The sequence below is a fragment of the Schistocerca americana genome, chromosome 1 (genome assembly GCF_021461395.2).
Source record: "Schistocerca americana isolate TAMUIC-IGC-003095 chromosome 1, iqSchAmer2.1, whole genome shotgun sequence".
In the NCBI taxonomy this organism is placed as follows: domain Eukaryota; kingdom Metazoa; phylum Arthropoda; class Insecta; order Orthoptera; family Acrididae; genus Schistocerca; species Schistocerca americana.
The window spans coordinates 534564094-534582221 of record NC_060119.1 but is presented as its reverse complement, the minus strand read 5'-3'; the positions used below and the strand labels follow the sequence as shown (position 1 = coordinate 534582221).

Sequence of the window (18128 nt, the reverse complement as noted above, 5' to 3'; positions counted from 1 at the left end):
AGGTCCTACAATCGGCCCCTGGAAAGTGTTTCGCTGTCTGCCAGACTTTACAATGACCTATCACTCGACCGCGGGCGTGGGGTCAACCTCAGTGCAGGCAGTACCCGGGGCAGCCACAGCAGTGGACCTATCGGGAGACACGTGGGACGTGCTCGGCGTTCCTCGCATCCCCACGTCTGACCCCCACAGTGATGCCACTTGGCAGCAGCCTCAAGCTATGTGACAGAAGCCAACACAGCCTGGAGCTGTGAGCAAAGGGTCACCAACTCAATCAATGGCTCTGAGCACTATGGGACTCAACTGCTGAGGTCATTAGTCCCCTAGAACTAGTTAAACCTAACTAACCTAAGGACATCACAAACATCCATGCCCGAGGCAGGATTCGAACCTGCGACCGTAGCGGTCTTGCGGTTCCAGACTGCAGCGCCTTTAACCGCACGGCCACTTCGGCCGGCCTCACCAACTCAGCTCGCATCTGTACACAGCAATCACAATTCCTATCCATTACTAAAGTCGCTCCTGTTTGAAGCTCGTAAAAATATGTAACAAATGAACGGTGTACTCGCCTTATTAGCAGCATGAATTCGACATGCTCTCGCAGTGATGGTCCAACCAACACTGGGCTACATTAAGCAAAACAAACAAAAGCCTGTACGATATGAGGGTCGATAACAACGGCGGTACTATATGCTACACAGTTCTTAAAATAAAAGGTTATGCCTAGTAAGCACTCGAACACGCACGAACTATAACTACACAGGTATCCGTAAATAAGTCGCTCCTGTTGGAAGCTCGTAAAATATATGTAACAAACGAACGGCGTACTCGCCTTATTAGCAACAGGAACACAAGGTGCTCTGTCACTGACAGTCTATCCGACAGTCTTCAAAACTGTCGTGAATCATTCTGTGATCTGAGAGGTCCTGGAGACAGTTTCTGCCTTAAAACTTACTGTTACCCATACTGAGTTCTCTATTGTGATAAGTACCACACGTGGTTATCCAAATGTCTTGTGGATGCTTCCAGCAGAACAAGGATGGAACATTTAGGCAGACGTTGGTTTGACTGTGTGGAGAGTGTAAGAAAGCTGTAGTAACTTCCAAGTTTCTTGTGTTAGAAAAGCTGTGTTGGATAGTTGGGTCGCACGGGTCGAGAGCAAATCTTCCCAAGTAGACGATTAAGTGACCGTTGTAGGTTGTTGAGTTTCTAACGGCATATGACATTTTCTTTGTCCAAACTCTTTGTATCGAGGGGAAGTTTCCTGGCTCTGCTGTATGCCATGGAAGGCCTAAGATGGCCATGAAAAGTGAATGCACTACTTGTAATATCAACATTTCGTTGACAAAATATCATTTTGCAATATTATGATCATATTGCGGAATGTAATACTCAATTCTTGAACGTCGGGAATACGCGCGAGAGCCTCTCACAGCCGTGTCCCTCTGACGACTTGCCATTCCACACATGTATCAGGCCAAGATGGTATTCCTACGGGAATCTGAGGAAGATACTGAGAAGTGGTGTATAATGTATATCTAAAAAAAACGGCGCCTTTAAGACGCGCTTCGCTAAGTCAAAAATCAGAGAACGAACTCTTTGAACTATAATGCGGTCATAGATTTTAAAGGTATTTGCTTGCGGGCTTTTAAATAACTATGCACCCTCTGACTCAGAGTTGAAATATTAAATGTTTTGGCTGGTTTAGTTGTGTAGGGGCTGGGATACATAGTTGCCGCATCACTGGCCAAATTACGATGTTGCTGGAGTAGTCTCTGATGTCCCGTTCCTTTTATGACACTGTAAGACTTCTTAGTGCTACATACGTACGAACATACGTAAACATCGACCTGAAGCTCACTAAGTAGGCAAATTTGGTCAGTAGTTTTGAACTAAATATTTTGTTTCAAATATATTGACATCTGTAGCAGAATTTTACAAATCTGCCTTCTGTGAAACAATGTTATTCGATCACAAGGAACTTGTGTCTAGTACTTCCTCTAGGCCTGAGGGTATTTCTTAATTTGTGTTTACATCTTAAATTCATAGAATGCCATTCTATGCTAAATTGTAGACTGGCAGCATACCGTGTTTTATCGTTTTAACTCCCCACATGGCTTTATATTTATTCCTAGAGTAGAATACAACTGTCAGTTTCTTTGCCTCACAGACAACATCGTTAATTTTTTACACATTGTGAAATAGTCATGAAATTTATTGTCCTTTATTCTGATGTAAGCTGCAAAAGAAACTACTTCCTTTTCTTTTTTTTTTTTTTTTTTTTGCAAGAAATCCGTATTCCATCCCACTAGCGTTTTTGCAGTGCTTTGTAGATGTAAATCTGATTGGAAATGCTACATAACAATATTGCAGAGTACGAATTAAAAAAAAAGATCTGTCAAAGTCACGCCATAGCAAAATGTTATGGTACTTTGAGCTGTGGAGTCTAATTTTTAAATGATATTATGCCAAAACTGCTTCTTTATTTGCATCCTTCATCTGGGTGGGATATGATAAACTACTGATCTAAGTACAACTCTGTACGCCCTCTCAACAACATGCCGCAGGGCTGCACATGGTCACGTAATGCCCCACCACCCTCTAAATTCCACACGAATAGACCAGCAATATTACGAAGACACGAAACATATACACGGATCACGTGGGGAAGTATCCACCCACTGTAACTCAGCTTGCTCCGCGCATGCGTGAATCTGGCAGCTTGGGCGCGCTGGAAAAATTTTTCCGGGTAGCATATGGCTACTTGCTGCTACTGCTCATACGGCAAACAGCCACGCTTCAAGTAGCCAGAAGCGAGAGGAAGGCACTGCTCATACGCGAATTCAGCTCTGCGCATGCGCACGAGCCCGCTGGCAACTGTTCATAGGAACCTGGCATCTCATTCATCGACACAATGCACCGTCCCCGTCACAGCGGAATTCCCAGCCACGCGGCTGGGCAATGCGCTGGGGCTACCCCTCTGGTCCGGCAAACATTTGGCACCACGTGTTTGCTAACGAGCTCGGCCTGCCGCGCGGCCCGAGAGGAGGCCGCCAACTCTGAACTTAGAATATTTCCAGGGCGCTGCAACTCGCCCGTTACCTCACATGCTTTCCATAACAACACATCCGTTGACTCTGGATCGTTTCCATGCAAGCCTGCGACAAAGTTCAGAAAATTCAAATGCAGACACGCAACTTGTTTGTAAATGACCCTTGAAGATTTGTAGGAGACAGTTGATGCTACGGAATAATTATTGTAAATACGTAAAAACGTGCTGTACTATTAGGCCAATACTACATGAAGGGCGACAATAATTTACTGTGACAGGCAGTAATTACAGTTTCAACCATCAAACTAACGTGGTAACCTAAATCAGTCTTACAGTACACTCAAGTAAAATATCCACATACCACATTACACCTGTGCGTCTTCTGCCATAGAAGGCTGCCTGCTGTTCCAGTACTACTTCAGTGGTTACAACTGAGCTTTGTTATTGCGTTAGATTGTTTGCTACAAATTTATACATTACCAATGTGACAATAGATTGTTAGTGTTCTCTCACCCTGCACACATTGATAAGCCGAGCAAAGTATTTTACTCGTCTGTTACTGCGGCACGGAGAAAGCGCGCGAACATGGTTTCCTATTTCAAACTCTTGTCCACCACCCAGGGATACGTCAGAAACATCTCGTTTTTCTTTTATTCCAGTTACTTTTTGAACAAATAAAAAAGCAAAGATACATGCTCAATAAGGTGAGGTAACAGTCTGTTTAGTGGTAAAGTAAATGGGTCGCAGTCAAATACTTCGAAGTTAAAGAATTAGTCGAATAATATAGAACCACAAGTTCGTTGGTTTCCCATACATTTACATGATGCCGAGATGAGTTCCCATAATGGCCTACGTACAATATGCAGACAGCTAATCGCGTATTGTAAAACTTTCAATATGAATTAGTGAATCCAAAGGCAGACGCAATCCAAAAATAACCCTGTTGCGTCGGATTGGATCGAATTCAAAAAATGGTTCAAATGGCTCTGAGCACTATGGGACTTAACATCCTAGGTCATCAGTCCCCTAGAACTTAGAACTACTTAAACCTAACTAAACTAAGGACATCACACAACACCCAGCCATCACGAGGCAGAGAAAATCCCTGACCCCGCCGGGAATCGAACCCGGGAACCCGAGCGTGGGAAGCGAGAACGCTGCCGCACGACCACGAGATGCGGGCATTGGATCGAATTGTGGTGTCAAGAACCACACAATAAAATTTAGCTGAGAGAGGTACTATTTCGTTCAGATATCCAACTAAACCACACTACGATGAGCGAACGTTGATGAAGTCCAATACTATAAAATCAGGAGGGTGAGGCGTAGCTTTTTCTTTTATTTCCGCACTATTGCCATTCAGGCAATTGTTTATGACTGTTTTACGAACACTTGTAACTAATTCTGGTATCACCACCAAAATTAGCACAAGAGCGATCGCTGTTCCTAAAATAACAAACAATTAATGACTACGTCACTGGGAAGATGGTTGAATGACTCGGAAATGGTAAGTCAGGGCAGATTTTTAATAATACGTAGAGGGACGCCTTTTTTCGGTTACAGTACTAAGTTTTAGCGCTTCTTATAATTGTAGAATTAGTATAATAAACTCGCAGATATATTGAGTGAAAGTGATAAGCACGGGACAAATGACAATTAATAAAAATTCGCGTTTGATGTGAAATTTTGATTACAGCGTTAAACAGAGAGTACAAATTCAGACGTTTCAATTTTCTCTCTTCAACCTTGCTTCGAATACTCTGAGATTAGGAGAAGTATTTCAAAACCTGTTTTCATTCACAGTACATCTGTGTTACGTCATAGCCTTAGCAACATTCTTCCCTTTGCTACCGATGAATACCACTCACCGGTGTTGTCGCTTTGTTGGCAGACATCGTCGTTACACATTCCAAAGCCAGTTCAGGAAACCACCGTAATCGCTGCTTGCATGGGAGTATGACTAGTTAAGTGTCGATTTGCACAGGAAGTGATGTCAACATCATGACACATCAAAGTGTCCTGCCTCGAGATTTAAACTGCGGCGTTCGCACCAACTGAACGGGTTGTCATCACCACATGCCAAGGTTTACCTACGACATTTTTCCTCCGTTAGGTTGACGGACATAACTGACAAGATCCTGTCGGAACAATTGCGCCACGTGGTCTTGAGATTCGTTGTGGTCTCGGTCTATTGTTGACATATTCCCCTAACCTTATGTTAGACTGCGTTTTTTTGTTCCTCTTGACTTTTAATGTGCATCAAGCAGTTACGTCAAGTTACTGTATCTGTAACTTACTGTCGTCGAAAGAACGTACAAACTTAATAGCAAATATTTTCATGGTCTATAAACAGATGTATGTCATAACTGTCGAGCGAATTATAATAAAATTCAAACAGAAAGATTTCACGACTAAATATACGTACGAAAGTATTTAATAATGCATATTAAGGTTAACTGACACAAATGCTGAAATTGGTGAATACGAAAGTTAAACGCTAATTGTGTAAAAACGAAATAAGCAGCGAGAGCTAACTTATTTTGCAATTTATTTTGACTCGGTAGATAAGAATTTTCAGATACAACCTTGCATGCGTGGTCTACTTTGCAGTCATTACGTATCTGGTAAGTTCTAAACGCCACGAATTAAGAATGGGGCTCATTACTTTTGTTCGCTACTGTGCGAATATGTTACCTGAATATTTTTCAGTTTCTTTTGTGGTGTCTCATATGAGGTGAGTACACTTAATATAGTTCTTTATTTATAACGACGTTTCGAACACTACCATCATCATATATACAGGGTGGTCCATTGATCATGACCGGGCCAAATACCTCACGAAATAAGCGTCAAACGAAGAAAGTACAAAGTACGAAACTTGTCTAGCTTGAAGGGGGGAAACAGATGGCGCTATGGTTGGCCCGCTAGATGGCGCTGCCATAGGTCAAACGGATATCAACTGCGTTTTTTAAAATAGGAACTCCCATTTTTTATTACATATTCTTGTAGTACGTAAAGAAATATGAATGTTTTAATTGGACCACTTTTTTTCGCTTTGTGATAAATGGCGATGTAATAGTCACAAACTTATGGCTCACAATTTTAGACGAACAGTATGTAACAGGTAGGTTTTTTAAATTAAAATACAGAACGTAGGTACGTTTGAACATTTTATTCCGGTTGTTCCAATTTGATACATGTACCTTTGTGAACTTATCACTTCTGAGAACGCACGCTGTTACAGCGTGATTACCTGTAAATACCACATTAATGCAATAAATACTCAAAATGATGTCCGTCAACCTCAATGCGTTTGGCAATACGTGTAACGACATTCCTCACAACAGCGAGTAGTTCGCCTTCCGTAACGTTCGCACATGCATTGACAATGTGCTGACGCAAGGTGTCAGGTTTGTCGGTGGATCACGATAGCAAATATCCTTCCACGTCCTCCACAGAAAGAAATCCTCGGACGTCAGATCTGGTGAACATGCGGGCCATGGTATGGTGCTTCGACGACCAATCCACCTGTCATGAAATATGCTATTCAATACCGCTTCAACCGCACGCGAGCTACGTGCCGGACATCCATCATGTTGGAAGTACATCGCCATTCTGTCATGCAGTGAAACATCTTGTAGCAACATCGATAGAACATTACGTAGGAAATCAGCATATATTGCACCATTTAGATTGTCATCGATAAAATGGGGGCCAATTATCCTTCCTCCCATAATGCCGCACCATACATTAACCCGCCAAGGTCGCTGATTTTCCACTTGTCGCAGCCATCGTGGATTTTCCGTTGCCCAGTAGTGTATATTATGCCGGTTTACGTTACCGCTGTTGGTGAATGACGCTTCATTGCTAAATAGAACGCGCGGAAAAAGTCTGTCCTCGTCCCGTAATTTTTCTTGTGCTCATGGTAGAACTGTACACGACGTTCAAAGTCGTCGCCATGCAATTCCTGGTGCATAGAAATATGGTACTGGTGCAATCGATGTTGATGTAGCATTCTCAACACCGACGTTTTTGAGATTTCCGATTCTCGTGCAATTTGTCTGCTACTGATGTGCGGATTAGCCGCGACAGCAGCTAAAACACCTACTTGGGCATCATCATTTGTTGCAGGTTGTGGTCGACGTTTCACATGTGGCTGAACACTTCCTGTTATTTAAATAACGTAACTATCCGGCGAACGGTCCGGACACTTGGATGATGTCGTCCAGGATACCGAGCAGCATACATAGCACACGCCCGTTGGGCATTTTGATCACAATAGCCATACATCAACACGATATCGACCTTTTCCGCAATTGGTAAACGGTCCATTTTAACACGGGTACTGTATCACGAAGCAAATACCGTCCGCACTGGCGGAATGTTACGTGATACCACGTACTTCTACGTTTGTGACTATTACAGCGCCATCTATCACAAATCGAAAAAAGTGGTCCAACTAAAACATTCATAGTTCTTTACGTACTACACGAATATGTAATAAAAAATGGGGGTTCCTGTTTTAAAAAAAACACGCAGTTGATATCCGTTTGACCTATGGCAGCGCCATCTAGCGGGCCAACCATAGCGCCATCTGGTTTCCCCCATCAAGCTAGACGAGTTTCGTTCTTTGTAGTTTTTTCGTTTGATGCTTATTTCGTGAGATATTTGGCCCGGTCACTATCAATGTACCACCCTGTATAATTAAGATGAAAGGAATATACCAGGGAAAAGTGTTAACTATGACAAATGATAAAATAATTAAAAAGTAAAAAAATTGGTAAAGCAAAGTTCATTGTCAGTTAATAATAAAATCTATGCCTAAGCAGATCGAGCTGGCACTTGATGGTATCTACAGAATCACCTCGCCTCCCTGTATATACTCACTTTTCATTTTTCCCGTTCAAGGATATTTAACGCGTGGTCCTTAAAGTAGGTGCCGTCTGCATTTATAACATCACGTAAAGTTGTGCATCATTCTGGAAGACAGTTAGGACATTATCGACCGAAGTGGCAGTTCTGGCTCACTGCGCAGGCTGAGTCGAAAGTCTTTAGCTCGTTAACTTGAAGAGATCATAACATGTGGTTCGCCGTCTATATGTTTTATCATAGTCATGGGAGGATGTTTTTAAGAGGTAATCGTGCAGACGTCCATATAATACACCCCGGCGTACAACCAACTTCAACGTAGTAACTACGGTAACAGCTTGAATTAAGTCCTGCATTCGACCAGTCTTGCAGACAACTTTAAATAGTGAACGTGTGACCGTAGTTTGTCAACGTTGTTATGTGAATACTGCAATTGAGAACCATCTCTAAATCAAGTGTTCAAGATATTCTCCAGAATGTTTTAAATTCGAGAAAAGCGTTTGCAAAGTCTGTGCCGCGAACCTTGACATCAAACAAAAACAATGATGCGTGGACTTCTTCCGCGGACTGTTCTTATATGGAGGGGGGGGGGGGGGGGGGGGGGGGAGCATTCCGGGTGACGAGACTTCGTGTTATCAAAACGAACCTACCACAAAACGTCAAAGTAAATTCACGTGAAGAGTCAACGTTTTGACGACATAACCGCCAATCTGACAAGAGAATTGAACAATATCCCTAACAAGGACTTTTCGACAGTTTCACGTGGCTTTATGAACTTCCTGTGTGTTGTACTCAAGTGGGTGGCTGGAGGGGGGGGGGGAGAGGAGGCATTAAAACCACCGTTTTAACTATTCTCTATCTTTTATTAATTCAGTCTCGAAACTTTTTGGACTGACGGAGTGTATCTTCATTCGTAAAATTACGACAGCAACCCGAATGCACTTCATCAATAAACTGCTTTTAAACGTAAAATTTCCACGTAACTATCACTACAGGACAAAGTGCTATTCACGAACAATCGCCGTATGTTACATACTAAACAGCCTAGAGGTTCAGATGATGTACATTTAGAACGGAGAGCTTCATTTAGAAAATATCAAATGCTAGATATGAATATTGTGGCATTTGTACTAGTCTTCTAAAACTTATTCCAATCGCACCACAGGTATGATGGTCACTGTAAATTTAAAATTATAACTGTGATGATAGTGACCCAACCTGAGATGTCTCTAGCTACAAAGCAGGTTTTTTTTTTTTCATTGTATTGTAAATGTAGTTCAGCTGTCAAGTAAACTGGAAGCGCTGTGCACTATGTTTTCGGCAAGCTTATGAAAACAGAGGTGTCAGTATGGATGAAATAGCTGATCCACTGGCCAACGATTGTCCATTCACAGCAGTTGAAAAGCGTCCCTTAACGTAGTCATGAGGTACGAAATATCGATCCGGAGAAATAACCTGTCATTTGTAACAAAAAGCAAAATTCACCATATGTTAAATTAAGCGAATGGAAGGAATAAATAATTTTTTGGTAATAGCGTAGAGCATTGGATGTTACAGGAATTAGAAAGAAAACTGTCTCTAAAGTACAGACATTGTGCTATTGTTGCTCTTATCAATAATATGCATAATAGTGGCACTCTCATATTAATAGTTATTTGGGTGGAAATTAGCCATCTCTACATGGCTAAAACACTCAAGGTGTCTTTTCATCGGTGGTAACATAGCCCATTTCGACAGCAGGGTACGTGGATGTCTAACGTCGTCCGATAATTCTTTGAAGTGTAGTATGCTCATAACCTTCTAACCAAAGACAATTAGAAAAGAAGAAATAGTGCGCAACCTATATTTTACGCTTTTTACTGCACCAAATCATTTTTCCGAACCTACGCTCCATTTTCATGAGAGGTACAAGCAATAAAACTTTGTACATTGCTTGAAGATAGAGCATAGGCTGCTAAATCCGCTGTAATGCATTAAAAAAATAAAAAAGTGGGTGCTTGAGTAAAAAACAGACCACGTCCAATTTTGAGTTTTGGAGTTGCTTTTTCTAGCAAAGACAGAAATCTTTAAAGGGGGGGGGGGATGTACTACAGTGTGTATTTCTCCGTCAATTTTTAACGTTTCGATGTACTTCTAAGTGAGACCTCCCCGTTCAATAATATAAATAAGCCATGTCCATCGAGTGCAAGTTAAAATTTATGGGTAGTGGGATACGAGAGATCTTTTTCTTCCTCATTTCATGCAGTAGACCCGCAGCCTGTTCCGTCTTCACTGATGCCATCTGTTCTTCAGTGGTCCTACATTTTTCTTTCTTTTTGGTTTCTAATTGTGTTGACTGTTTAACTGACCTGTCTTCCCCCATACTGTTGATATGTTGTATCCATTTCATGCAGCCTTGCTCTGATTTTTTTATTTTTTTAATACAATATATGTTAAGTTCGTCTCTTATTGTTTTGTATTTGATCTCCGGGTGTACATATTTTAAATTACCTTAAAATTTCATTTCAGTCAATTGTATTCAGCTTTCGTTTCTCTTAGTTTATGTTCAAGATTCACTTTCAACTATTACACTAGGGGTAGCCATCACTTTTGTAAAATTTTAGCTTTCTGTCCTTCTTTATTTTTTCACCAGATAAGAGGGTTATTTCACCATATCACTTCATACGGAAAGATCTGTATTTAGGGCTTTTGATGGGCTGGAGAACTGCAGTCCATTAAGAAATGGGGCTACACTAAATGTTTAAATGAAGATTTGAATCCGTCTTGCCATACTTCAGAGAAAGAGACTTGTGAAATACGTAATAAATTTAAGACTGATGACCATCCTTGAAATCAAGAACGAAGGGAGACACTGAAAAATGCTAATGAGCTTGTGGAAAGTTGAGACAGCAAGCGAGAGACTCTGTAAAGCTACGGAACTCCAGGAAACTTCTTCCTTGCATAGCTCCTCTGTGCCATCTTCTATCAGAATCTGACAGCAGAGGATGGATTTAATGATTATGACGAGAGTTATGAACATGTGAGTAAACCAGCAGCTCCAGTGCTGGTAGAGAAGGAGTAAATCGTAATTTCATAATGTTTGGGTACATCATGTATGTAAGGTCTTTGCTTGATTCTTTCTTTCATTTTTCAGATGTGCAGCTTGAAGGACATGGTCAAGGTTTCCTCAAAATAGCCGTAGCTCTACAGTAAAAGTGAGGATTTTTTTGCCAAAGCGACCTCTGGAAGTCAAATTATATCGTAACTATAATTTTCTAATGCTGATCATATCGGAACAATGTGACGGTACATTTAGAGGGACCATTAGTTAGGGAAACACCGACTTTTTGCGCTCCCCTCATTCCCTCTAGCACTGAGGCATACGTTTCGTCTTCTTGCTCTGTTAATTGATTGTATCAGTAAAAATCGAGCTCCCGTTGGTCAATCTGCTACCACATTGCCACCCACTGCCATGCTAGGTCATCTCAGCTGAATTTCAGACAACGTTGTCGTCCGGAAACCACAGATGCCACTCTACAAAAGGGAAGAAACACTTTGCACGTCCGTATGGTGTTCACACATAGCCTCAGAGGTTTTGCAGCCACTATGGTTCCATAACTAGTCTAGGTATGACAAAGGCTTCGTGGTAAACGTGACCCTCGGACGGGTTCACTTGCTGCGTGGCTCGGGAAGATAAGTTGTCCTCCCTATTTCACCATGTCGCTCACAACAGACGCTTCTTTCACCGGGAACCACTAGCCAGCGAGATGTTATTCACCTTTCGGCCGAGTTACGGCCGCAATCAACAGGTTGCCCAATTGGCTCCAACGAAACATCGATGGTGATCTGTGCACATTCCGACAAAAGTCGCTCTTAAATGTATCATCACAAAAAAATAAAATAAAACAAAACGAAATTCTAATGTATTCTATTATTAGAAGAGGACATGGTCTATCTTTTTATTCAAGCGTCCATATGTGGTTAAAGAACATTCTTCTCCCACAGCAGCAGTTAAAGTAAACAATAAGAGACACGACGTAGACACAACAGTAGTATGGACAGTGACAGAAAAAGTTGTCGAAGCTGAGACGGATCTCTGTACTCACTAGCTCGTAGTCGTAGAAGTAGGGCCTGAGTATGAGACGGCGCGCTGCGACCGCGGCAGCCAGCTTTCGCAGCAGCATACACAGGCGACGCTCCTCGCACTGAGACAATTCCCTCACGTGTTGCGCGTCCGCCCACTGCGGTTGCACCTCCGCCGGGCAGGGCGCATCTGTTAAGGCCGTATTACATGTCACGCGGGCCCATTAATCCTTGTGGGCACAGCCCAAAAAAATACATGATCAGAATTGATACAAATATACTACAAAGGTTTGAATCGCCTGACATGATAGTCCACTCATCAGCGCTAGCGTTTACTGTGAGATGTGATGCTTTTGTTGAGTGTATGGTGTAGTGTCTATGCGAACATAAATCTTTGAATCATCCTCTATCCAGTGATATGCGCAATGTGTTTCTGTTCAAATGGCTCTGAGCACTATGCGACTTAACTTCTGAGGTCATCAGTCGCCTAGAACTTAGAACTAATTAAACCTAACTAACATAAGGACATCACACACATCCATACCCGAGGCAGGATTCGAACCTGCGACCGTAGCGGTCGCTCGGTTCCAGACTGTAGCGCGTAGAACCGCACGGCCACTCCTGCCGGCAATGTGTTTCTGTCTTTGATAGTTTGTCTGTAATAAACAACTGAAATCAGTTCTTTCTTTGTAAATCATCCTGTAGTAATACTCGAAAAAAGGATTACTACAAAAATAGTGAGTTAAACACAGCCCACAGATGGTTGGAAAATACAAACTAATGAGAACATCTATCAAATTATTTAGCAAAAATCAGAAGTAATATCAAATCGATGGTCAATCTTCTTGAGAATCCTCTACCAAACAAAAGAGAACAGGCTAACGAAACAAATATGCCTGTATTTCTGGACAAAGAATTCAGCAATAGCATGAAATAGCATAAATATAAGAAACTGACTAGAAAGAAATAAAATCAAAGAACAGAAACAACAGAAAGAAAAGCTTTTACTAAAAAAATACAAAATTTATAAGGCCCTCAAGGCAGAAGAAATAATCGGGAACGACACGGTTAGAAGATAGGAAAAGGCAACATGGTGACAAGATAAAGGAGCACTGGAAAAATAGATAATAAAGAAAGAAGAGTAACTGTAGTTGTTACGTGATCCTTATTGGTCAATTGGAATATAAAGAAAACAAAAATTTATTAAATTTAAAGATCTCACTAAAACAATTCAGACAATGCAGTCGAAAGGAAAGCTAAATTGGAAATATATTGACTCAAACAAGATGTGTACTTCCAGTGAAACATAGCTGAAATATTGCAATTGTATCACCAAATCATTATGACTCTCTGCATCATGAACAGTAATTCTGAACAGGGTAGCAGATACCAAACATCGACGACAGAGAACGAAAACGGTATAGGAGATTGCGTGACCTCAATCCTTAGAATATCAGTTCAGAGAAAAGAAGAAAGCAAGAGGTCATATGCTACACAAACATTCACAGTGATATTGATTAAACATCGAGTGCAATTTCGCGGTCGTAAAAGAGAATGAGATCAGACAGACTCACAAGGAAAGTAACTGAACTTAATGGAAATAGGGCCATGGTAAAGACAGAAAGCAATAATAACATAAAAAATAGAAAACGTTTCCAACCGACAACGATCACACAAGAAAATATTGAATATCGGGATAATTTTAGACCAAAAATTCTTAGAAATTATGCGGAACAAGCGTAAGTATTCCAATAACTTACGGAAATGCAACCGGGTAACGTCCTCGATTACCGCCGATGTTTCGAAACGTGAACCACCCGCTCATTTTAAAGGCAGCGAATGAGAAAAACGTAGTGGAATATCATTTAAATGAATGTATCATAAAAGATAAGCACTTTATGTCTCGTTTATGACATATATGCACATAAGCAATAATTCGCTATCTACTTAACACTGAGAACTCCCACTTAGTTTCTTGTCCTTTTTTTGTTTTACGCGTTTGCGATCGCTCGGAGTTCAGCAGACGTCAGTGCAGCCTGCTTGCCACACTCGCGAACTCGGAACACCATTAATTCCACCAAGAAATTACTACCTTGTGAAATTATCACACCACAGAATGATACTGAAAAAGCCAAACACTCTCTCCGCTACGTGCTGAAGCAGAAGAATTTCAATTTATCAATAAAAAAATTAATAAAAATATTTATATAAACCAGAAATGCGGCAATTATCTTCCCCTGATTAATCAGTAATGACCTGTTAACTGTGGAACACCGACACAGTGAGCACACAGTTCAGAAAGATAAAACCACCTGGTGATATTTGTTTTAAATTAAGGGAGGGTCGCCTTATTAAAGTAGTTGCAGGACGGCTCGAACGGGTACGGCCTTTCTGCCATACATTCCCAGAGTGACGGGCAGAATCGGCCGTACATTGCGCAAACATGGCGTAAAGACGATTTTCAAACCGACAAGGAAGATCAAAGAGTGTCTTAGATCGGCGAAGGAGAAAAGAGACCCACTTGCAAGGTCGGGAATATACCGTATACCATGCACATGCGAAAAAGTTTATGTCGGAATGACTGGACGATCAATTAACACCAGGATCAAAGAGCACAAGCGACATTGCAGGTTGGGGCAGGTGGAGAAATCGGCCGTGGCAGAGCACGCACTGAATGGGACCGACCACGTAATAAAATTCGCCGACACGGAAGTTCTAGCTGTAGAGAAGCACTATCACACGCGCTTGTTCAGAGAAGCTGTAGAAATACAAAAACACGCGAACAGTTTCAATAAGAAAGAGGAAAGCCTTAAGGTAAACGGATCCTGGCTTCCCGTGCTGCAGCGAACGACCGTCGCAGGTAGCAAGAGGAGAACCGCACCGGAAATGACCGCAGAGAAGCCCTCGGACGTTGGCGCGCCAGGTACAGGGTTATTACAAATGATTGAAGCGATTTCACAGCTCTACAATAACTTTATTATTTGAGATATTTTCACAATGCTTTGCACACACATACAAAAACTCAAAAAGTTTTTTAGGCATTCACAAATGTTCGATATGTGCCCCTTTAGTGATTCGGCAGACATCAAGCCGATAATCAAGTTCCTCCCACACTCGGCGCAGCATGTCCCCATCAATGAGTTTGAAAGCATCGTTGATGCGAGCTCGCAGTTCTGGCACGTTTCTTGGTAGAGGAGGTTTAAACACTGAATCTTTCACATAACCCCACAGAAAGAAATCGCATGGGGTTAAGTCGGGAGAGTGTGGAGGCCATGACATGAATTGCTGATCATGATCTCCACCACGACCGACCCACCGGTTTTCCAATCTCCTGTTTAAGAAATGCCGAACATCATGATGGAAGTGCGGTGGAGCACCATCCTGTTGAAAGATGAAGTCGGCGCTGTCGGTCTCCAGTTGTGGCATGAGCCAATTTTCCAGCATGTCCAGATACACGTGTCCTGTAACGTTTTTTTCGCAGAAGAAAAAGGGGCCGTAAACTATAAACCGTGAGATTGCACAAAACACGTTAACTTTTGGTGAATTGCGAATTTGCTGCACGAATGTGTGAGGATTCTCTACCGGCCAGATTCGCACATTGTGTCTGTTCACTTCACCATTAAGAGAAAATGTTGCTTCATCACTGAAAACAAGTTTCGCACTGAACGCATCCTCTTCCATGAGCTGTTGCAACCGCGCCGAAAATTCAAAGCGTTTGACTCTGTCATCGGGTGTCAGGGCTTGTAGCAATTGTAAACGGTAAGGCTTCTGCTTTAGCCTTTTCCGTAAGATTTTCTAAACCGTCGGCTGTGGTACGTTTAGCTCCCTGCTTGCTTTATTCGTCGACTTCCGCGGGTTACGCGTGAAACTTGCCCGCACGCGTTCAACCGTTTCTTCGCTCACTGCAGGCCGACCCGTTGATTTCCCCTTACAGAGGCATCCAGAAGCTTTAAACTGCGCATACCATCGCCGAATGGAGTTGGCAGTTGGTGGATCTTTGTTGAACTTCGTCCTGAAGTGTCATTGCACTGTTATGACTTACTGATATGAGTGCATTTCAAGCACGACATACGCTTTCTCGGCTCCTGTCGCCATTTCTCTCACTGCGCTCTCGAGCGCTCTGGCGGCAGAAACCTGAAGTGCGGCTTCAGCCGAACAAAACTTTATGAGTTTTTCTACGTATCTGTAGTGTGTCGTGACCATATGTCAATAAATGGAGCTACAGTGAGTTTATGAAATCGCTTCAATCATTTGTAATAGCCCTGTACATATAGTCTGCGGCCGCGAGCTCGCATCCAGTTCACCACCGGCAATGGAGGGTGAAGCTTTGACAATGCCAGCCACTCGTGCTGGCGAAACGTCAGAAAAATCATTAGATGAACGTCGGCCGAAGAACCCGAGACAGAAGCCAATAGGCAGTTTGACAAGATCTTTTCTCAACCAGATAAAACCACTGAACATGAAGTACAATAAAAATCCCAATTATTCCGGGAATATAAATTAAAAACTGATTTCGGAATTAAAATTTGAAAGCAGAAGGCACCTGAAAGCTATTTGGAAGGCCGTTAACTTCTTGGCCAAACTACTTATCAGAGCCTGGGCAGCTCGCAAATGCAGCAATTCCGCCGAAGCTCGGGACACGATCTTCGTAGTAGAAACTCTCATCCAAATAGCAACACAGGCCGGCGGGAGGCACTGACGAGTTGCGAGCTGCACAGACTGCAAGCAGCATAACTTCTATTCTTGACCATCGTCAGCAACAAGAAGAGTCAGGGTGGGCCGGACACTGCTCGTAACTCTATGAAGTAAACGTCGCTCTGCTGTGCCAGACAGGACCGCCCAGCAACCCGTCTGCTGCCCGTCTGCTCTCCAACCCCTTTACTTTGCTCTCACACATGGAGGGAACCAACCACAGGATTTCGCACCACGACATCGTGAATTTATATTTCCACACCACACTGCAAGGAGGGCCTGCCTAAATTTTCCCGTTCGCTCCTGTTGTATTGCCGTAAACTAATCAGAAGCTGGCTATAGGCAGTACTCTCTTTCCTTACTGGCTGCACGTTTACTGTGCGAAAAGTCGCTTATTTCTCACGCTGTGTGCGAAAATATGGGTGTGGCTTCCCCTCTGCTATGGATACAGGAAACGCCCAATTGCGTTTCTCAAGGGTTTCAGCAGCCACACGAAGAACAGCCCAGCACGCAGCAGAAAGGTGGATAATGGTACGGCCGACCAGAAAATAGCTCTCGGTCGGCTGCCTCACGCGGCCCATCCGAAAAATTCGGGGAACATCTCGAGACGCAGCTATTCAGCCACAATCCGCCTCAAGAGTGTGGGTAGCCACGCGTCTCTCGTCCCACCAGCGGGGAGCTTTAGCGAACGCTGAATTTCGCCAACACCTGCCCTGCCCTCCTTCCAGAAAGTCCCGGTCAATACAATACATAACGCAATGTGTCTAATCAGTATCGTCACAACACTCACTTACAAAAAACCGCACCTGGCATGATGAATCCCAGCAACTCGGCAAGAAGAAAGAATTACCTTGATACACTTCATTTAGAGCTGATTCCAAAACTATAACGTTGCATGCTTATCATTTTCTTGCAATTTGCAGGTTAACCAGAGCGTCAGGAAGAACATTGGCGGCACTCTCGTTTGCCTTCCTGTAGGACTGACCGTCGATTCCGACAGAAGATAAATTTGTAACGTGGCTGTTGGAAACTTGAATTAAAGTGATCCTGAAATGCCTTATCTGATTCTTACAGTTAATTACGTACTGGAGCCGATAAACAACACGAGTGTTGTTGAAACTGTGAGGACATATAAATTTACTTTTTTCTGACTGATATACAATTATCGGTAACCCTTTCTTGATGAAAGGTAGCGTATTTCCTTTGGGCTTTAACAATATTAATGCAATGTTATTGACGAAGTCTTTATGTATTTTATGACTCAGTGAAGAAGATGAGAAAATGTTCTGCATCATGGTGACAGATACTGGTGCATATATGAAGAAAACAGAAGCGCTTAAGATTTAACTGTTGCAAATTTATGCAAGTAACGGGTCTGCTTCAAGAACTGCGCAAAGTGGTGGAAGAATTAAGATGCTTCCATCCTGCAGTGAATATAGTAAAGGTGTTCGACTCC

General features: G+C 42.5%; 1 protein-coding gene across 1 annotated transcript in view; it reads right to left on the bottom strand.

The window, feature by feature from the left end:
- The window catches only part of LOC124572183, a 492468-nt gene extending 474983 nt beyond the window's left edge, over window positions 1-17485 (bottom strand). Inside the window, exons 1-2 of the mRNA XM_047131123.1 lie at window positions 17479-17485; window positions 12004-12170 (exon numbers count right to left, since the gene is read on the bottom strand). Coding sequence (XP_046987079.1) covers window positions 12004-12170; window positions 17479-17485 — 174 coding nt within the window. The remainder of the gene's footprint in view (window positions 1-12003; window positions 12171-17478) is intronic.
- Window positions 17486-18128: the final 643 nt, after the last annotated feature.